The sequence below is a fragment of the Artemia sp. Qi Xiang Cuo genome, chromosome 8 (genome assembly GCF_049724085.1).
Source record: "Artemia sp. Qi Xiang Cuo chromosome 8, ASM4972408v1, whole genome shotgun sequence".
NCBI lineage: Eukaryota > Metazoa > Arthropoda > Branchiopoda > Anostraca > Artemiidae > Artemia > Artemia sp. Qi Xiang Cuo.
In genome coordinates this window covers 26,738,961-26,762,294 of record NC_142801.1, presented here as the reverse complement: position 1 = coordinate 26,762,294, position 23,334 = coordinate 26,738,961, and the positions used below count along the sequence as shown (strand labels likewise).

The 23,334-nt window shown below is 34.9% G+C and overlaps 1 protein-coding gene across 1 annotated transcript in view; it reads left to right on the top strand.

Annotated features, from left to right (window-relative positions):
* LOC148949289 (uncharacterized) overlaps window positions 1-23,334 on the top strand; it is a 123,263-nt gene that overhangs the window by 78,098 nt on the left and 21,831 nt on the right. Inside the window, exon 2 of the mRNA XM_089092913.1 lies at window positions 4,433-4,597. Within this exon, the coding sequence (XP_088949039.1) occupies window positions 4,433-4,597 (165 nt within the window). The remainder of the gene's footprint in view (window positions 1-4,432; window positions 4,598-23,334) is intronic.

The window sequence follows — 23,334 nt, the reverse complement described above, 5'->3', positions numbered from 1 at the left end:
GTATCCATAAGTTAAATTCAAGAAAGATTTGGTTACTTACTTACTTACAATTCTTTCCTAATTTCTTGAACGAAATTTCCGTATTGTGTACTCAAGAGGTGAATTCAAGAAAGAGATTGTTACTTACTTATAATTTTTTTTTTAATTTCTTGAATGAAATGTCTGTATTGTGTATCCAGGAGGAGAATTCAAGAAAGAGTTTGTTACTTACTTGTAATTTTTTTCATAGCTTCTTGAATGAAATTTCCGAATTTTGTATCCAAGAGGTGTATTCAAGAAAGAGTTTGTTACTTACTTACAATTTTGTATAATCTATTTAATGAAATATCTGTATTGTGTATCCAGGAGGAGAATTCAAGAAAGAGTTTGTTACTTACTTACAATATTTTTTTATAATTTCTTGAGTGAAATTGCTGTATTGTCTGTAAGCGAGTTCAAGAAAGAGTTTGTTTGCAATTTTTTCATAATTTCCTGAATTAAATTTCTGTATTGTGCATCCAAACGGTGAATTCAAGAAACAGTTTGTTACTTACTTAGAATTTTGTCATAATTTCTTGAATGAAATTTCTTTTGTTTATCCAAGAGGTGAATTCAAGAAAGAATTTGTTACTTACTTACTTACAATTTTTTCATAATTTCCTAAATGAAGTTTCTGCATTGTGTATCCAAGAGGTGTATTCAAGAAAGAGTTTGTTACTTACTTACAATTTTTTCATAAGTTATTGAATGAAATTTCTGTATTTTATATCCAAGAGGTGAAAACAATAAAGAGTCTGTTACTTACTTAAAATTTTTTTATAATTTCTCGAGTGAAATTGCTGTATTTTCTGTAAGCGAGTTCAAGAAAGAGTTTGTTTGCAATTTTTTTCATAATTTCCTGAATTAAATTTCTGTATTGTGAATCCAAACGGTGAATTCAAGAAAGAGTTTTTTACTTACTTAGAATTTTGTCATAATTTCTTGAATGAAATGTCTTTTTGTTTATCTAAGAGGCGAATTCAAGAAATAATTTGTTACTTACTTACAATTTTTTCATAATTTCCTAAATGAAGTTTCTGCATTGTGTATCCAAGAGGTGACTTCAAGAAAGAGTTTGTTACTTACTTACTTTATTTTCATAATTTATTGAATGAAATTTCCGTATTGTATATTCAAGAGGTGAAAACAATACAGAGTTTGTTACTTACTTACGATTTTTTCATAATTTCTGGAATGAAGTATCTGTATTGTGTATCCAAGAGGTGAAATCAATAAAGAGTTTGTTACTTACAAATATTTTCATAATTTCTTGAATGAAATTTCCGTATTGTGTATCCAAGAGGGGACTTCAAGAAAGAGATTGTTACTTACTTAGAATTTTTCATAATTTCTTGAATGAAATTTCTGCATCGTGTATCTAAGACGTGAAAACAATAAAGAGTTTGTTATTTGCTTAGAATTTTTTCATAATTTCTTGAAAGAAATGTCTTTTTTGTTTATCCAGCAGGCGAATTCAAGAAAGAATTTGCTACTTACTTACATTTTTTTCATAATTTCTTAAATGAATTTCCTTAAGTGTGTATCCAAGAGTCGACCTCATGAAATAGTTTGTCACTTATTCACAATTTTTTCATAATTGTCTTAATGAAATTTCTGTATTGTGTATCCAGGAGGAGAATTCAAGAAAGAGTTTGTTACTTACTTAGAATTTTTCATAATTTCTTGAATGAAATTGCTGTATTGTCTGTCCAAGAAGCGAGTTCATGAAAGAGTTTGTTTGCAATTTTTTTTCATAATTTCCTGAATTAAATTTCTGTATTTTGTATCCAAACGGCGAATGCAAGAAAGAGTTTGTTACTTACTTGGAATTTTGCCATAAATTATTGAATGAAATTTTTTTTTGTTTATCCAAGTGGCGAATTCAAAAAAGAATTTGGTTCTAACTTACTTACAATTTTTTATAGTTTCCCATATGAAGTTTCTGCATTGTGTATCCAAGATTTGAATTCAAGAAAGAGTTTGTTACTTACTTACAATTTTTCCAAAAGTTATTGAATGAAATTTCCGTATTGTATATCCAAGAGGTGAAAACAATAAAGAGTTTGTTACTTAGTTATAATTTTTTTCATAATTTCATGAGTGAAATGGCTGTATTGTCTGTTAGCGAGTTCAAGAAAGAGTTTGTTTGTAATTTTTTTCATAATTTCCTGAATTAAATTTCTGTATTGTGTATCCAAACGGCAAATTCAAGAAAGAGTTTGTTACTTTCTTAGAATTTTGTCATAATTTCTTGAATGAAATGTCTTTTTGTTTATCCAAGAGGCGAATTCAAGAAAGAATTTGTTTCTTACTAGGTTTTTAAAGTTCTACCATCTATTAGGTTTCACAGATTTCAATGTTAACTAGTTTCTGTTAACTTAACTAGTTCTTCAACACTTTTGGTGCCAACTCTTAAGTGGAAAATCTTTTAAGCATAAAACGGTATTACTGTAATAATTATGGTCCAAAACCTTTAACTGGAGGTTTGCAAGAACACCTCCAGCAAATTCCTCCTCCAGGCTCACAGATTTCAATGTTAACTAGTTTCTGGGTAGAATTTGTATGAAATCTTTGTCATGGTTGAAGCATTAGCTGCAACCTAGTAAAGAGCGAACCACAGGCCATAGTAACTAAAAGTTAAAAAACATTAAAATGATCTTGTTTTTCTTCTTTTCTCCAGACCTAGTGGGTTACTAGAACATCATAGAGAGATACTTAAGAGCTCATTCAAGAGCTATTTATCATATATACGTGGTTTATGTAAATTCCGCCATCTGCAAGGGCCATATGGCACGAAAAAAGGCACTTTTTGTGCCGTCTCTCAAGGGATGGGGCTAGCGGGCTACCAGAACATTTTAGATAGATTTTTGATAGCTTATTAAAAATTAAAGTGTATACTCCCTTTCCCCTTCCTTCACCTCCTGAGAAAATCATAGGAGAACAAATTTTGCAATTTAACTATGTACTATTCCAGCATCCCTATGCATCGCATCATTCATTTGCATGTGAATTGAAAATGATGTCTTAGCAAATCAAAAAGTACACCCTTTAAATTACCATTGTTGAAACCTTATACAAAAAAAATATCAACCCCCTTCAATGAACAACAGAAAAAATCACTTTTTTACATGGGCAGCAGTGATATGTCATCTCACTTTTCTTCGTCCCTATCGAGGCACTGGAACATAGAGAGCCGTTTAAGGACTCGCAAAAGATAATTCTTATATATTATCGTTTTTTCATATGCATAGACTCGATAAGGCCATCGTAAAGTTCCGTATGGCACACTAAAAACGCAATTTGGTTGAAATTTTTGGAATGGAAAGACTGCGTTGGACACTTGGACATCATAAATTGCTAATTATGGGCTCATTAATAAACAATTTTTTATATTGAATTGATTCTTATAAATTTGATTTGTAAGGCAATCATAAAGTGATACATTGCACCCAAAACGTGTGCATTGGTTTGTTTTTTATTTTAGAAAAAAAAATTAAAAAAAGCAAAAAAGGGTTTTCTCCAATGATAAAACTCGGCGGGTAAATTTTTTCCACCCCTGCGGAAATTTTCCTCTACGGAGACCCCCCCGGGAAATTTTCATTACAATTGAAATAGCGACAGAATTTTTAATTTAAAGTATTCAAAAAATTGTGTGAATTATTTACTTACTTGTTGAGCATTGTTTGACTAAGAATATCCAGTAAATCTGAACAATTTTTGGCAGCATTATGGTAGAAACCTTGTATTAATTAAAACTTGCCAGGGATGCCAATCGGATGTGAAAGATGACACTTACAGTTTGAAAATTACCTCCCCCTTTGTATTTAAAAAAAAAAACCATTTCTAAAAAAAAAATCCCCTTTCTAAAAATAGAACATCATCATGTCCTGATCTGATGTTATCACTAATGTCATCGTCAATGATGATGCTAGGGCTGTTTAAAAAAAATAGTTTTCGTCATATTTTAATGTAAGCTTCTCTTTTACATTTTGTATATTTTCATTTGTGTTATGCTAAGGATCATAGGATCATTTTTTATTAAAAAAGAGGATGGATTAATTAAAACAAGTTATCTGCTCAAACTACAGAACGAAGTAGAAAATTAAAACGATCAACAGTCTTAGAGTTACTTGATATTTTTTCTCCAAATTATTGGTGGGGGGGCAATTGTACCCTTCCCTTGCCCCCCTCAACGTCGCCACTGCCTACGGACAAGCTCTGCTTCTTTGGTGGTTGCGTTGAACAAAGGGCTTCACAACAAGAATACTTGTGAAATATATTTTTGAGCACTATCTATATACTTTTAGCCCTTGAAACTCATGGAGTATGCTTACCTGGCACTCTTAACACAATTTTATGGATTTGTTCAAATTTGAGATTGACCGACCATTTAATTATTGTTTATTCTTTCCAGGAATGTGGCAATAAATGGACATCTGTATTTTCAACTCTCGTATTTTTTTACTTGAAATTTAGTGAAGAACATGGTGCGGTTTATTACTACTTGTATGGCCAAAAATGTCTTTATTGTCCAGATGAGTACGTTATTCCACGGTGGTACGAGGATGAAATCGAAAGGGTGAGTATTTGTATAGTCTTTGCCTTGGAATTATTATGGCCTTTGGGAACAGATATATGTGCAGGAGTTTATTTGGAGAGCCGGGAGTGTTTACCCCCAAACTCACCCCTAGCAATGCAACTATGTGTTACCAGCCAATTTGGGTTCCGCTCCCCTTTTGTGACCTTTGGCTAAGATCTTATTGTGTATTCATGGAATGGAGTAACAGTGGGAAGTGCAACGTGTCCCGAAGGTAATTGAACGTTAGAATAAAACAAAAATGTTTCGTGTTGAAGGTCTCTTTTTCAGACCTTCTTCATATGAGATAATGCACCCAGACAGAGACTTCACTCCTTCTGCCTTCATTCTTTGGAAGATCATAATATACAGTGCAAATTACTTTTTAAATAAAAAAAATATATAAAGCCTTTCTGGGTTTTTTTTTTTTATTTTCTTGAAACTTCAACCACCCTCTAGGAATTTTCTACAGCCTCTCCTTGGGAGAATGTATTAGAGTGCCCTTAACATCAGGTAAACAATTATTGAAGTCAACAGACTGATGCATAAGCAAAACCTGTTACATCTTTGAATAAAATATATGCCAAGTTTCATGAATAATATGTTTTTAATTAATGTTAATGTCACACTTGTACTACAGAAGCAGAAAATTAAAATGCCAGGATGTTTGTTTTAAAAGCTTACTTCAGCAATAATTTGTTCCCGAGTGTTGTCTTCTAATACTATATCTTCATATTGATTTTGTCCATAAGCGTCACTACAATATGGCCCGGGCATGAGGTACAGATAACACTTAATTGATGTTGTTTTTTTTCTGTGCTTTTTTATTATGTGAATGTTATATGGATAACAAAATCAGTTTTTCAAAAAAGTAACGAACTCCATTAAACTAAAAATAAGAACGAATAAAATCGAATAATCTACCAAGCGGAAAACTACCAGAAAGCACCATCAATAAATAAATAATGCCCAAAACAAACCGAAATCAAGGAGGCACACTTCAGTTAAGCGATTTCCGGTCCTAGCGGTCGCAGAGAGACGGCGGTGGTCGCATTTTGTACCCTAAGCTCAAACTAAGAAACATGCAAAATTTCACCCCCCCCTCCGATTTTATCTTCATGGCGGAAAGTGGGCCGGAAGTTTCGACCCTCCCGCCACAGCCCCTCTTTTACATTGTCCAATCGTGCTGAAATTTCGAGGATAAGCTTTGCTATAGCCTGGAAGCTTATCCTCAAATTTTCAACTCAATCTTATCGCTCCTTCCCTATTTTCCAAAAACCAAATATAGCCACTTATTGTTCATCAAAAAAAAAATTTATCAGCCACGCGTACTGGCCACAGTTGGCAACGGATCCTGGTGAATGGGGACTCATTCCAAGTGGAATTCGACCTGTTAGGGAGTGGGAGATTTACAGACCGAAAAAATTATCCCCCGAATTTACATTTACGAAAAACCTCGTTTTCCTATAAGAGCCCATGTTAAATTTTCCCGCCACAGCCCCCCTTTAACGATGTCAGATCTGGCTATAATTTAGAGAATAAGCTTTCCTAGGGCCTGGGAGCTTATCCTCAAAATTTCAGATCAATCCGATCACTCCTTACCTTTTTTCCAAAAACCAAATATCAAGTTTTTTTTTTTTTATCTGACACGCCTACAGGCCACAGTTGGTAACGGATACGGGTGAATGAGGACTCATTCGAAATGGAAATTAACATGTTAGGGCGTTTTGATATTTTCCAACCAAAAAAATTATCCCCCGAATTTACATTTACGAGAAACCTCGTTTTCCCATAATAGCCCTTGTTAGTTTTTGAATTTTCTGTAAGTATTGTATTTCATTATCAAATTAGATCAAATTAATCCTCTTAACCTGAAACGAACGACTGTAAGGTTTCAAAACTTCCAGCTCTTTCCCAGAAGTTTTTTTTGTCGAAAAACAAAAATGTTACTTTGTATTTGCTTGCGTCGAAAATAGATTGCAGAGACTAAAAATAATTTATATGAGTCTCTGGTGGTACAGTGGTCAGTATTCCTGCCTGTCAAGTGGAAGATCTGGGTTCGATTCCCCGTCGGAGTAGAATTTTTATATATTGAATTTAAAGTAGTATCTCTTAAATTTAAAGTTTAAATTAAAAAAAAACAAAATCCAATCTATTAAATCCTTCGGCTCAACTAGCGTCTCCAGAAGAATATCACAGTCGGCCTTCAGCTAACAGGCAAGTCTCCACTGCTTTGATAACATTCTGTATACCCGCATGCTCGAAGAAAAGTTGAAAAAATAAAATATTACTGTGAATTTGATTTGAGTATTCAGGAACTAAAAGCCTTAACAAAAGAATCTTCAAAAGCGGGGGATTTGGGGGGGGCAGCCCCCCAACTTTAACTCATGACATGATCAGCTAACAGTTAGTCAAGCAATAATAAGTAATAAGCTGTACAAAAACGTGCAGAAACTATTTGAAAAGAACTACGTTTTCTAAAGAGTTAAAGAGGCTGAGTCACAAGTTCGAACTTTAAAACGTACAGGAATTAGGAGGTACAGTTGGGGGGCTGCTGCCCCCAAACCCCCGCTTTTGCAGCCTCTTTTCTTAAGGTTTTTTAAGTCATGTAGCCTGCAATCAGTTGGTCGTACCAAGTTCATCACATTATAGCTTGTTATCGGTTAGGGAAAAATCTCCTGTAAAAAATCCAGCAAAGAGGCTCAGTATTGTTTCTAATCAAAGAGATGCAATAGGATGTTCTTACGGTAAAAAATTCAAGCAGACTTCGTTCGTGTTGCAAAGCATTTCTTTGCAAGGGAAAAAGTGGGGGTTGAGGGGGGTGGTAGACCCCCAAAATAAAAATCTCAACAAAAGAGGCTGCAGAAGCGGGGGGTTTGGGGGTGTGGGGGGGGTGGTTGTGGCAGCCCCCCCCAACTGTATCTCCTAATCCCTGTACGTTTTAAAGTTCGAACTTGTGACTCAGCCTCTTTAACTCTTTAGAAAATTAAAGTTTTTTTCAAATAATCACAATAAATAACCGAGTCAAACTCAAAACGCGCAGAAATTAACACGAGAAATTCCAACCGCCTATAGGTAATTAGCTCACGCATCCAAAGCGAACCACTCGGCTATTACAAATCAGCGGCATTTCAATGTTTTCCCCTGATAATTGTTTGTGCCTTTGAGTGATGAAACAAAACAAAAACAAGTTTTTTCAACTGAAAGTAAGGATCAACATTAAATCTTAAATGAACAGAAATTATTACGATATGGGGAGGATAACCCCTCCACAATACCTTGCTCTTCGCTGACGTTATTTAGAATGTTCAGAAAGCTATGTTATTCTAATTTAACGAACCTTTTAATACATGTTTTGTTCGTAAAGGATTAGGATACAAAATCAGACTTTAGCGTAAAGAGCAAAGTATTTAAGATGGGGGATTCCCCACATCCCACCACTGAAAATTACCCCAGAGAAATTTGTCTTCCGAGAAATGTCTTTTTACTTCCCAATAATAAATGCTTTGTGTAAGCAATAGGCAATAGGCCTTTCTTTTTGATTAAATGAAAAAAAAACAATTTTTTTAACTGAAAGTAAGGAACGACACTAAAGCTTAAAACGAAAAGAACTTATTCCGTATATGAAAGGTGCTGTTCCCTCCCCAACGCCTCGCTCTTTGCAATAAAGTTTGACTCTTTGTCACAATTCCACTTTTTAATACAACTAGAGCTTTAGCGTAAAGAGTTAGGCGTTGAGGAGCGGACAACCCCTTTCATATACGGAATAATTTCTGTTCGTTTTCAGTTTTAATGTTACTCCTTACTTTCAGTTAAATATACTTGTTTTTTTTTTATTTAATATATCAACGTTTTTCAACTAATGCAGGTTCAAATTTAGCTCACCGTACATTAAAAATTGAAACAAAATTTGCAAATTAATTTTGGAAGATTTATTTCTTATATGAAGGGTTGCCCCCTCCTCATTACCTTACTCTTTACGCTAAAGCTGTTAGTATTTTTAAAAAAAAACTTCCTATTCTAATTAAAAAGCCCCCGTGTTTCAGTAAACGCTCTTAAAAAAGTGGGACAAACGATAAAACCTTAGCGTAAAGATCAAGATACAAAGGAGGAGACACCCCTCCTGTGCGGAGGGGGCAATCCTCCCCCCTCCCCACGGAAATCTCCTTCGGGTAAATTTCATCCAACGTAAAGTAAACCTCCCCCCCCGTCAAATTCCCTCCAGGTAGTTCCATCCTCACTGAGAATCCCTCCTATGTAAAAGTGCTTGCGGACGATTTAGCCTGAAAAATTATCCTTAGCATTCTTTCATTTGAATAAGACTTTAATCTCTAATCCGTTTCTCGATCACTCCAGAAATGTCCATTTCTGGGAAAATTTTTTCCCTGAAATCAAAACACGCGGAGAATAGCCCCCGAATAATTCCTCCGGAACACTTCCATATTAAAAATTGGCAGAAACCGTAATTCATCCGCGCTGGCACTGATGTTTTCAATAATTTAGTATTTGCGATTAAAATGTTTGTAATATTCAATGCTAGCCTACTACTGCTACTACTAACAAATCACCGCAGCACCAAAACACCAGAGGCCAACACAGCTACGCACGCTCTTCCTCCATCCCAATCTCTTCAAAGCATCCCTCTTTACAACCTCCCAGGGAGTTCCCGTTTCCCTTAAATCTTTCTGTCTGGCATCCTACGATCCTTAACGCGGACCACCTGCTTTCCGTTTAGCCCTAGAACGTTGGCCAAAAAGGACAATCTTTGGCAATCTGTCATCCTTCATCTGCAGAACGTGCCCAAGCAGTTTCAACCTTCTTCTCATTATAACTCTAGAAAGCGCTATTGAACCACACTTTTCGTGCAGCCTACTGTTTGAAATACGATCAGTCAGCCGGGTACCCAGAATAATATGTTGCCAATTTCTTTGGAAAACATCTAGCAAAGCTTCATCCGCTTTTCGGAGCACTCATGCTTCCGAGCCATATTTAACCACTGTCATCACTGTAGCTTCCAATATTCTAATCTTGGTTTGCAGACTTATCGTCCTATTCTTAAAAAAAATTAACTGTGAAAAAATACCCTGAGCCTTGGCTATTCTACTTTTAAAATCTTCACTACTCCCACCGTCTTTACTAACAATGCTACCAACGTAAGTGAAGCTGTTCATTTGATCAATCCTTTAGTTACCCAACGTCACCGTCAATTTTCACTTATTCCTGGCCTTAGTGACTCAGTCTTCTTAATATTTATTTTCATACCCATTCTAGCACCCTGAACTCGCAAAACCACTAAAAGTTCATTAATTTTGCTCAAATTTTGATCTAGGGTGCTTAAATCATCAGCATAAACAAAGTCCATGATACTTTTAGTAGAATGGGGGGTACCAGCGCGGACAGGGCTCCTTATATGGGCATAGAATACTGACGGGGCTCCATATATGGGCATGGAATCCCTAGGGAGAATGATTGCGTAATCGGTCAATGACCTCTTTTTCCAAGGTCGATTTATTTGATGTTTCTATGTGTAATAACTCCGGAACGAAGGTTGTACATGCGCATTGAATTCTAACGGGAACAATGTTATTGATCTAGGACTCGAGGGGGAAGTGAATTCCCGAGAACTTGATTGCGAAATCAAAGTGTGTCAACAACAACAACATCGACCTTGACATTCGCTGAGAGCGTGCACTTACAACAACAACAACATCGACCTTGGAACACCTGTGCTGTCGACCTCAATTCACCTATCGTGAATCAATAATTCCCCTTAGAAACAACAAATTAATTTCCCTTTTCTTGACAGATCAATCAACCAATGACATCATCTGTCAGACTTTAACAATTTTCGCATAGAAACGATTCTCCAGGAATAGATCCAAGTCATTAATGTCTTTGCCTCGGAAACAACGCTTTTGGTCGAACTCCAAAGGATATTAATAGCCAAAGGCCATGGAAACAAATCTCCAAGAAACATCTTAGCGATGAATTGTTTTAGCGCGGGAATCAGGTTTCTTATTAATTTGAAATGCATTAGCGCAGAGATGCCAAAAACAAAAGGAACACGCTGAATTACGTTTAGGGATTATTTGGGCGAAACTGTTTTAGACAGGTTATGGAATTATTTCGGCGAAACACTTAGAGACATTTTAAAAGAAGATTTTTGAAGAGATTTTGGAAGAGGATTTAATGGTGAAGCTCTGTGGTCGTTATAATACACAAGTTTCATTTGAACAGTGTTGTGAGGTATCTAACCCAACCCCAAAGGGTTCCAATCCTCCTACCCCAACCCCGAAGGAAGCCCCCGGTCCTCACAGGCCCCCCCAGCTCCCAAAGGGCCACTGGCGCCCCCAAAGGCCCACCCAGACCTCCAAAGGCCATTCCCGGGCCCCCCAAAGGCCCATCGAGCTCCCAAAGGACCAACGGGGTCCCAAAGGTCCTCCACCGGTCCCCAAATGTCCCCCAGGCCCCTAACTGTCCCCCCGGACCCCCAAAGGCCCTCTCTGGGCCCCAAAGGCCCTCCCTGTGCCCCCAAAGGCCCTCCCCCGGCCCCCAAAGGTCCCCCGGACCAGAGAAGCGCCGCCGGGATGCGCCGTGGGCCAGGAAAGTGCCGCAGGATGTGCCGCAAGGATGCGCCGCGGGTCAGGAAAGTGCCGCAGGGGATGCGCCGCAGGAAGGCACCGCAGGAAAGTGCCGCAGGATGCGCCGCAGGGATGCGCCGCAAAAAAAAGTAAACTAAAAGTAAAAATTTCGAAATGTTATCCCCCAAACGCTCTCCTCAGACCCCCAAAGGCCCTCCCCTGGTCCTCAAAGGTCCCCCGGGCTCCCAAAGGGCCAACCGGCCCCCAAGGGTCCCCGGACCCCCAAAGGTCCTCCCCCGGTCCCCAAAGGTCCACTGGGCTCCCAAAGGCCCTCCCCTGGTCCCCAAAGGTCCCCCGGGCTCCCAAAAGACCACTCAATCCTCAAGGGTCCCCGGATCCCCAAAAGCCCTCCCTAGGCCCCAAATGCCCTCCCCAGGTCCCCATACATGCACAAATAAACTTACACACACACAAAAACTTACAAACACACACAAAAACTTACACACACACACGAAAACTTACACACACACACCACAACTTACACACACACGCCAAAACTTACACACACACACACAAAACCATACACACACACACACACAAAAACTTACACAAGCACACAAAAACTTACATGCACACAAAAACATACATTCACACAAAAACTTACACACACACACACATACACAACTTACACACACACACACACACACTAAAACTCACACCCACACGCCAAAACTTACACACACACACAAAATTACAAACACACACACACACACAAAAAAACTGAAACAATAACACAAAAAAAACTCACACACACACACACAAAAACTTACACACACACACACACACACACACAAAACTTACACACACACACACCAAAACTTACACACACGCCAAAAATAACACAAAAAAAAACTTACACACACACACACACACACACACACAAAAAAATACACACACACACAAAAAAAACTTGAACAAACAAAATCTTACACACACACACACACACACAAACTTACAAAAACACAAAAAAAAAATACCAAACCAAACAAAAGATAATACAAATAAAAAATTACACACACACACACAAAAACTTAGACCCACACGCAAAAACTTGCATGCACACAAAAACTTACATGCACACAAGTATATATATATATATATATATATATATATATATATATATATATATATATATATATATATATATATATATATATATATATATATATATATATATATATATATATATATATATATATATACTTTACTCTTAGGGCACTGAAATCAATACTATATAGGTCTGAGTTCGGTTGCGAAAACAAACAAAAGTTAGAAAAAAAACAAAATATTCCTTTATTACCTCTGCAATACGGCTAAAAATGAAGAATTCATACATATTTTCAACTAGCTAAGGGTAAGTGTTTTAAATATGAGCCATTCTGTTGAGAAAACACACAAAAGTTAGAAAAAATAAATATTTTTAGTGTTTTACCTCTTCACTACCGCTAAAAATGAAGAATTCATACACATTTTCAACTAGCTAAAGGGTAAATGTTTTAAATATGAGCCATTCTATTGCGAAAACACACAAAAGTTAGAAAAAATGCAAAATATTCCTTTATGACCTCTGCAATACAGGTAAAAATGAAGAATTCATACACATTTTCAACTAGCTAAGGGTAAGTGTTTTAAATATGAGCCATTCTGTTGCGAAAACACACAAAATTTAGAAAAAATGCAATATATTCCGGTTTTATCTCTGCATTACGGCTAAAAATGAAGAATTCATACAGATCTTCAACTAGCTAAAGGGTAAATGTTTTTAATATTAGCCATACTATTTCGTAATAACACAAAACTTTGAAAAAATGCAAAAATATAATATATTAAATCTGCAATACGGCTAAAAATGAAGAATTCATACACATTTTCAACTACCTAAGGGTGAGTGTTTTAAATGTGAGCCATTCTTTTGCGAAAACACACAAAAGTTAGAAAAAATAAAAACTCTTCCTTTACTACCTCTGCAATACGGCTAAAAATGAAGAATTAATGCACATTTTCAACTAGCTAAGGGTAAGTGTTTTAAATATGAGCCATTCTGTTGCGAAAACCCACAAAAGTTAGAAAAAATACAAAATATTCCTTTATTACCTCTGCATTACGGGTAAAAATGAAGAATTCATACACATTTTCACCTAGCTAAGGTTAAATTTTTTAAATATGATCCATTCTGTTGCGAAAACACACAAAAGTTAGAAAAAATACAAAATATTCCTTTATTACCTCTGCAATATGAGTAAAAATTAAGAATTCATACAAAATTTCAACAATCTAAGGGAAAGTGTTTTAAATAATAGACATTCTGTTGCGAAAACACACAAAAGTTAGAAAAAATGCAAAATATTCCTTTATTTCCTATGCAAAATGGCTAAAAATGAAGAATTCATACACATTTTCAACAAGCTAAGGGTAAGTGTTTTAAATATGAGCCATTCTGTTGTGAAAACACACAAAAGTTAGAAAAAATACAAAATATTCCTTTATTACCTCTGCAAAATAGCTAAAAATGAAGAATTCATACACATTTTCAACTAGCTAAGGGTAAGTGTTTTAAATATGAGCCATTCTGTTGCGAAAACACACAAAAGTTAGAAAAAATACAAAATATTCCTTTATTATCTCTGCAAAACGGCTAAAAATGAAGAATTCATACACATTTTCAACTAGCTAAGGGTAAGTGTTTTAAATATGAGCCATTCTGTTGCGAAAACACACAAAAGTTAGAAAAAATACAAAATATTCCTTTATTACCTCTGCAAAACGGCTAAAAATGTAGAATTCATACACATTTTCAACTAGCTAAGGGTAAGTGTTTTTAATATGAACCATTCTGTTGCGAAAACAAACAATACTTATAATAATTTCAATATATTACTTTATTACCACTGCAAAACGGCTAAAAATGAAGAATTCTTACACATTTTCAACTAGCTAAGGGTAAGTGTTTTAAATATGAGCCATTCTATTGCGAAAACACACAAAAGTTAGAGAAAATACAAAATGTTCCTTTATTACCTCTGCAAAACAGATGAAAATGAAGAATTCATACACAATTTCAACTAGCTAAGGGTAAGTGTTTTAAATATGAGCCATTCTGTTGTGAAAACACACAAAAGTTAGAAAAAATACAAAATAATCCTTTATTACCTCTGCAAAACGGCTAAAAATGAAGAATTCATACACATTTTCAACTAGCTAAGGGTAAATGTTTTAAATATGAGCCATTCTATTGCGAAAACACACAAAAGTTAGAAAAAATACAAAATGTTCCTTTATTACCTCTGCAATACGGCTATAAATGAAGAATTCATACAAATTTTCAACTAGCTAAGGGTAAGTGTTTTAATATGAGCCATTCTATTGCGTAAACACACAAAAGTTAGAAAAAATGCAAAATGTTCCTTTATTACCTCTGCAATACGGCTAAAAATGAAGAATTCATACACATTTTCAACTAGCTAAGGGTAAGTGTTTTAAATATGAGATATTCTGTTGCGAAAACACACAAAAGTTAGAAAAAATACAAAATATTCGTTTATTACCTCTGCAATACGGCTAAAAATGAAGAATTCATACAGATCTTCAACTAGATAAAGGGTAAATATTTTAAATATGAGCCATTCTATTGCGTAAACACACAAAAGTTAGAAAAAATGCAATATGTTCCTTTATTAACTCTGCAATACGGCTAAAAATGAGGAATTCATACACATTTTCAACTAGCTAAGGGTGAGTTTTTTACATATGAGCAATTCTGTTGCGAAAACACACAAAAGTTAGAAAAAATACAAAATCTTCCTTTCTTACCTCTGCAATACGGCTCAAAATGTATAAGTCATTCACATTTTCTACTATCTAAGGGTAAGTTATTTAAATATGAGCCATTATGTTGCGAAAACACACAAAAGGTATAAAAAATGCAAACTATTCCTTTATTAGCTCAGCAAAATTGGTAAAATTTAAGAATTCATACACATTTTCAACTAGCTAAGGGTAAATGTTTTATATATGAGCCGTTATATTGTGAAAACACAAAAGTTAGAAAAAATGCAAAATGTTTATTTATTACAACTGCAATACGGCTAAAAATGAATAATTCAAACACAATTTCAACTAGCTAAGGGTAAGTGTATTAAAAAAGATCCAAAAGGGTGATAAATAAAAAACAAGATCGAAAAAATACAAAATAATCATATAAAAAATCTGAAATAAGTGTAAAAATTAATAATTAATACAAAATTTCAACTAGCTCAGGGTAAGTGTTTTAAATATGAGCCATTCTGTTGCGAAAACACACAAAAGTTAGAAAAAATACAAAATATTCCTTTATTACCTCTGCAAAACGGCTAAAAATGAAGAATTCATACACATTTTCAACTAGCTAAGGGTAAGTGTTTTAATATGAGCCATTCTGTTGCGAAAACACACAAAAGTTAGAAAAAATACAAAAATATTCCTTCATTACCTCTGCAATACGGGTAAAAATGAAGAATTCATACACATTTTCAACTAGCTAAGGGTAAGTGTTTTAAATATGAGATATTCTGTTGCGAAAACACACAAAAGTTAGAAAAAATACAAAATATTCCTTTATTAGCTCTTCTATACTGCTAAAAATGAAGTATTCATACACATTATCAACTAGCTAAGGGTAAATCTTTTAAATATGAGCCTTTCTATTGCGAAAACACACAAAAGTTATAAAAAATGCAAAATGTTCCTTTATTACCTCTGCAATACGGGTAAAAATGAAGAATTCATACACATTTTCAACTAGCTAAAGGGTAAATGTTTTAAATATTAACCATTCTATTGCGAAAACACAAAAAAGTTATAAAAAATACAAATATTACGGTATTACCTCTGCAATACGGATAAAAATGAAGAATTAATACATATTTTCAACTAGCTAAGGGTGAGTGTTTTAAATATGAGCCATTCTGTTGCGAAAACACACAAAAGTTAGAAAAAATACAAATATTCCTTTATTACCTCTGCAAAACGGCTAAAAATGAAGAATTCATACACATTTTCAACTAGCTAAGGGTAAGTGTTTTAAATATGAGCCATTCTGTTGCGAAAACACACAAAAGTTAGAAAAAATACAAAATATTCCTTTATTACCTCTGCAAAACGGCTAAAAATGAAGAATTCATACACATTTTCAACTAGCTAAGGGTAAGTGTTTTAAATATGAGCCATTCTGTTGCGAAAACACACAAAAGTTAGAAAAAATACAAAATATTCCTTTATTACCTCTGAAAAACGGCTAAAAATGAAGAATTCATACACATTTTCAACTAGCTAAGGGTAAGTGTTTTAAATATGAGCCATTCTGTTGCGAAAACACACAAAAGTTAGAAAAAATACAAAATATTCCTTTATTACCTCTGCAATACGGCTAAAAATGAAGAATTCATACACATTTTCATATTTCAAAAAGATATCTCCACTGTCTTACAAAAAGATTTCCCCTTTTGTTCTTCGTACTTTTGTTGTTTGTGAATATTTTGTATTTTTTCTAAATTTTGTGTGTTTTCGCAACAGAATGGCTCATATTTAAAACACTTACCCTTAGCTAGTTGAAAATGTGTATGAATTCTTCATTTTTAGCCGTTTTGCAGATGTAATAAATGAATTTTTTGTATTTTTTTTTATTTTTGTGTGTTTTCGCAACAGAATGGCTCATATTTAAAACACTTACCCTTAGCTAGTTGAAAATGTGTATGAATTCTTCATTTTTAGCCGTTTTGCAGAGGTAATAAAGGAATATTTTGTATTTTTTCTAACTTTTGTGTGTTTTCGCAACAGAATGGCTCATATTTAAAATACTTACCCTTAGCTAGTTGAAAATGTGTATGAATTCTTCATTTTTAGCCGTTTTGCGGAGGTAATAAAGGAATATTTGGTATTTTTTCTAACTTTTGTGTGTTTTCGCAACAGAATGGCTCATATTTAAAACACTTAACCTTAGCTAGTAGAAAATGTGTATGAATTCTTCATTTATAGACGATTTTCAGAGGTAATAAAGGAATATTTTTATTTTTTTCTATCTAGTTTGTGTTTTATCAACAGAATGGAACATATTTAAAAAAATTAACATTATATATTTGAAATTGTTTATTAATTATTCATTTTTAGAAGTATTTAAGATTTAATAAAGGAATATTTTGTATTTTTTCTAACTTTTGTGTGTTTTCGCAACAGAATAGCTCATATTTAAAACACTTACCCTTAGCTAGTTGAAAATGTGTATGAATTCTTCATTTTTAGCCGTTTTTCAGAGGTACTAATGGACTAGTGTGAATTTTTTATCACGGTTGTGTGTTGTCTAAAAAGACTGGCTCATATTTAAAACACTTACCCTTCGCTAGTTCAAAATGTGTATGAATTCTTCATTTTTACCCGTTTTGAAGAGGTAATAAAGGACTATTTTGTATTTTTTCTAACTTTTGTCTGTTTTCGCAACAGAATGGCTCATATTTAAAACACTTACACTTAGCTAGTTGAAAATGTGTATGAATTCTTAATTTTTAGCCGTTTTTTTGATCTAATATTTGTATATTTTGTATTTTTTATAACTTTTGTGTGTTTTCGCAACAGAATGGATAATATTTAAAACACTTACCCTTAGCTAGTTGAAAATGTGTATGAATTCTTCATTTTTAGCCATTTTGCAGAGGTCATAAAGGAACATTTTGTATTTTTTCTAACTTTTGTGTGTTTTCGCAACAGAATGGCTCATATTTAAAACACTTACCCTTAGCTAGTTGAAAATGTGTATGAATTCTTCATTTTTAGCCGTTTTGCAGAGGTAATAAAGGAATATTTTGTATTTTTTCTAACTTTTGCGTGTTTTTGCAATAGAATGGCTCATATTTAAAAAACTCAACCTTAGCTAGTTGAAAATATGTATGAATTCTTCAATTTTAGCCGTTTTGCAGAGGTAATAACGGAATTTTTGCATTTTTTCTAACTTTTGCGTGTTTTCGCAATAGAATAGTTCATATTTAAAACACTTACCCTTAGCTAGTTGAAAATGTGAATGAATTCTTCATTTTTACCAGTATTGCAGAGGTAATAAAGGAACATTTTGCATTTTTTCCAACTTTTGTGTGTTTTCGCAATAGAATGGCTCATATTTAAAAAATTTTAACTTAGCTAGTTTAATTTTATTATTAAGTCATAAATTTTTGCCGTAATGCAGATTTAAATAACTAACAGTTTGCATTTTTTAACACTTTTGTGTGTTTACTCAATATAATATCTAAAACATAAAACATTGACCCTTAGATAGTTGAAAATGTGTATGAATTCTTCATTTTTACCCGTATTGCAGAGGTAATGAAGGAACATTTTGTATTTTTTCTAACTTTTTTGTGTTTTCGCAACAGACTGGCTCATATTAAAACACTTACCCTTATCTATTTTAAAATTTGTAATAATTCTTGATTTTTAGCCGTTTTGCAGAGGTTATAAAGGATTATTTTGTATTTTTTCTAACTTTCGTGTGTTTTCACAACAGAATGTATCATAATTAAAACACTGACCCTAATCTATTTGAATATTTTTTTTTATTATACTATTTTTGACTTTGTTCTTATTTAATTATGTATTTTTTTTTATTTTTTCTAACTTTTGTGTGTTTTCTCAACAGAATGGCTCATATTTAAAACATTTACCCTTAGCTAGTTGAAAATGTTTATGAATTCTTCATTTTAGCCGTATTGCAGAGGTAATAAAGGAACATTTTGCTTTTTTTAAAACATTTTTGTGTTTTCGCAATAGAATGGTTCATATTTAAAATACTTACCGTTAGCAAGTTGAAAATTTGTATGAATTCTTCATTTTTACCCGTTTTGCAGAGGTAATACAGGAATATTTAGTATTTTTTTGTCGATTATTGTGTTTTCGCAGCAGAATGGCTCATATTTAATACACTTACCCTTAGCTAGTTGAAAATGTGTATTAATTCTTCATTTTTATCCGTTTTGCAGAGGTAATAAAGGAATATTTTGTATTTTTTTTAACTTTTGTGTGTTTTCGCAACAGAATGGCTCATATTTAAAACACTTACCCTTAGCTAGTTGAAAATGTGTATGAATTCTTCATTTTTAGCCATTTTGCAGAGGTAATAAAGGAACATTTTGTATTTTTTCTAACTTTTGTGTGTTTTCGCAACAGAATGGCTCATATTTAAAACACTTACCCATAGCTAGTTGAAAATATTTATGAATTCTTCATTTTTAGCCGTTTTGCAGAGGTAATAAAGGAATATTTTGTATTTTTTCTAACTTTTGTGTGTTTTCGCAACAGAATGGCTCATGTTTAAAACACTTACCCTTAGCTAGTTGAAAATGCGTATGAATTCTTCATTTTTAGCCGTTTTGCAGAGGTAATAAAGGAATATTTTGTATTTTTTCTAACTTTTGTGTGTTTTCGCAACAGAATGGTTCATATTTAAAACACTCACCCTTAGCTAGTTGAAAATGTGTATGAATTCTTCATTTTTACCCGTAATGCAGAGGTAATAAAGGAACATTTTGCATTTCTTCTAACTTTTTTTGTTTAACTAAATATTAGGTAAAATTAATAAAACTTTGACCATGATACTTCTGTAATAGTTTTTTTATACTTCATTTTAGACGTTATTAATTTTTATATAATTAACTTTTTGCATTTTTTCTAACTTTTGTGTGGTTTCGCACAATAAAGGCTAATCGTAATTTAATAATACCTTTAGCTAGGTGAAAATGTGTAAGAATTCTAAATTTTTAACCTTAATGCAGAGGTAATAATTTAACATTTTGCATTTTTTCTAACTTTTGTGTGTTTTCGCAATAGAATGGCTCATATTTAAAACATTTACCCTTAGCTAGTTGAAAATGTGTATGAATTCTTCATTTTTAGCCGTATTGCAGAGGTAATAAGGGAATATTTTGTATTTTTTCTAACTTTTGTGTGTTTTTGCAACAGAATGGCTCATATTTAAAACACTCACCCTTAGCGAGTATAATATGTTTATTAATAATAAATTTTTACTATAAGGGCTTATTTAATATTTTTACAATTTTCCTTTTTTCTTTCTTTTTTGTGTTTACGCTATATAATGGCTCATATTTAAAACATTTAACCTTTAGCTAGTTGAAAATTTGTATGAATTCTTCATTTTTACTCGTTATGCAGAGGTAATAAAGGAACATTTTGTATTTTTTCTAACTTTTGTGTGTTTTCGCAACAGAACGGCTCATATTTAAAACACTTACCCTTAGCTAGTTGAAAATGTGTATGAATTCTTCATTTTTACCCGTATTGCAGAGGTAATAAAGGAATATTTTGTATTTTTTCTAACTTTTGTGTGTTTTCGCAACAGAACTCAGACCTATATAGTATTGATTTCAGTGCCCTAAGAGTAAAATATATATATATATATATATATATATATATATATATATATATATATATATATATATATATATATATATATATATATATATATATACTTGTGTGCATGTAAGTTTTTGTGTGCATGCAAGTTTTTGCGTGTGGGTCTAAGTTTTTGTGCGTGTGTGTGTAAGTTTTTGTGTGTCTAAGCTTTTGTGTGTGGATGTATGTTTTTTGTGTGTGTGTGTTTGTTTGTGTGTGTGTGTGTTTGTGTTTGTGTATGTTTTTGTGTGTGTTTTTTTTTTGTGTGTGTGGGTTTTTGTGTGTGTGTGTGTGTGTGTGTGTGTGTGTAAGTTTCTGTGTTTGTTAGTTTTTGCGCGTTTGTGTAATTTTTCGTGTGTGTGTGTGTGTGTGTGTGTGTGTAATTTTGTGTGTTTGTATGTGTGTGTTTTTTTTGTGCTCATTTTTAAGTTTTTGTGTAGGTGTGTGTGTGTGTGTGTTTTAGTTTTTGTGTGTGTATAATTTTTGGGGTGTGTGTGTGTGTTTTCGTGTGTGTGTGTGTGTGTAAGTTTTGTGTGTGTGTGTGTGTGTAAGTTTTTGTGTGCATTTAAGTTTTTATGTTGTTGTATGTTGTCGTGTGCTTGTTTTTCTGTTTGTGTGTGTGTGTGTGTGTGTATGTTTTTTTGTGTGTGTGTGTAAGTTTTGTCGTGTGTGTGTAAGTTTTCGTGTGTTTTTTCAAGTTTTCATGTGTGTGTTTATGTTTTTGTGTGTGTGTGTAAGTTTTTGTGTTTGTGTAAGTTTTTGTGTCCATGTATGGGGACCGGGGGAGGACCTTTGGGGCACAGGGAGGGCGTTTGGGGATCCGGGGGCCCTTGAGGATTGAGGGGTGTTTTGGGAGCCCGGGGGACGTTTGGGGACGGGGGGTGGGCCTTTGGGTGCCCTGTGGACCTTTGGGGACCGGGGGTGGACCTTTGGGGGTCCGGGGGACCCTTGGGGGCCGGTTGGCCCTTTGGGAGCCCGGGGGACCTTTGAGGACCAGGGGAGGGCCTTTGGGGGTCTGAGGAGAGCGTTTGAGGGATAACATGTCGAAATTTTTAATTTGTAGTTTACTTTTTTTTTGCGGTGCATCCCTGCGGTGCATCCTGCGGTGCTTTCCTGCGGTGCCTCCCTGCGGCACACCCTCTTTGTTACTTCTCTGACCCGTGGCGCATCCCTGCGGCACATCCTGTGGCCCTGTTCGGGCCCACGGCGCAGCCTGGCAGCGCTTCTCGGGTCCGGGGGACCTTTGGGGGCCGGGGGAGGGCCTTGGGGGGCACTGGGTGGGCCTTTGGGGCACAGGGCGGGCCTTTGGGGCACAGGGAGGGCCTTTGGGGGTCCGGGGGGACAGTTGGGGGCCTGGGGGACATTTGGGGACCGTTGGAGGACCTTTGGGACCCCGTTGGTCCTTTGGGAGCTCGATGGGCCTTTGGGGGGCCCGGGGATGGCCTTTGGGGGTCTGGGTGGGCCTTTGGGGGCGCCGGTGGCCCTTTGGGAGCGTGGGGGGCCTTGGCGGACCGGAGTCTTCCTTTGGGGTTGAGGTAGGAGGATTGGAACCCTTTGGGGTTGGGATAGAGGACCTCACAACACTGTTCAAATGAAACTTGTGTATTATAACGACCACAGAGTTTCACCATTAAATTCTCTTCTAAAATCTCTTCAAAAATCATCATTTAAAATGTCTCTAACTGTTTCGCCGAAATAATCCCATAACCTGTCAAAAACAGTTTCGCCCAAATAATCCCTAAACGTAATTCAGCGTGTTCCTTTTGTTTTTGGCATCTCTGCGCTAATGCATTTCAAATTAATAAGAAACCTGATTCCCGCGCTAAAACAATTCATCGCTAAGATGTTTCTTGGAGAATTGTTTCCATGGCCTTTGGCTATTAATATCCTTTAGAGTTCGACCAAAAGAGTTGTTTCCGAGGCAATGACATTAATGACTTGGATCTATTCCTGGAGAATCGTTTCTATGCGAAAATTTTTAAAGTCTGACAGATGATGTCATTGGTTGATTGATCTGTCAAGAAAGGGGACATTAATTTGTTGTTTCTAAGGGGAATTATTGATTCACGATAGGTGAATTGAGGTCGACAGCACAGGTGTTCCAAGGTCGATGTTGTTGTTGTTGTAAGTGCACGCTCTCAGCGAATGTCAAGGTCGATGTTGTTGTTGTTGACACACTTTAATTACGCAATCAAGTTCTCGGGAATTCACTTCCCCCTCGAGTCCTAGATCAATAACATTGTTCCCGTTAGAATTCAATGCGCATGTGCAACCTTCGTTCCGGAGTTATTACACATAGAAACATCAAATAAATCGACCTTGGAAAAACAGGTCATTGACCGATTACGCAATCATTCTCCCTAGGGATTCCATGCCCATATATGGAGCCCCGTCAGTATTCTATGCCCATATAAGGAGCCCTGTCCGCGCTGGTACCCCCCATTCTACTACTTTTTCCTCGCCATTTGATTCCATGGTCTCATAATGCCTTTCTTGTGCTTCTTAAGACAAATCCATCAAAATGATCTATGTAAAGTGAGATAAAACATAACCCTGCTTAACTCCTGATTTAATACAAAACCAGCTGCTAACCTCATTTCCTACCTTAACCGCAGCAGTGTTATTCTCGTATATAGCACTGATTACTTTAATGTTTATGTCTGGTATACC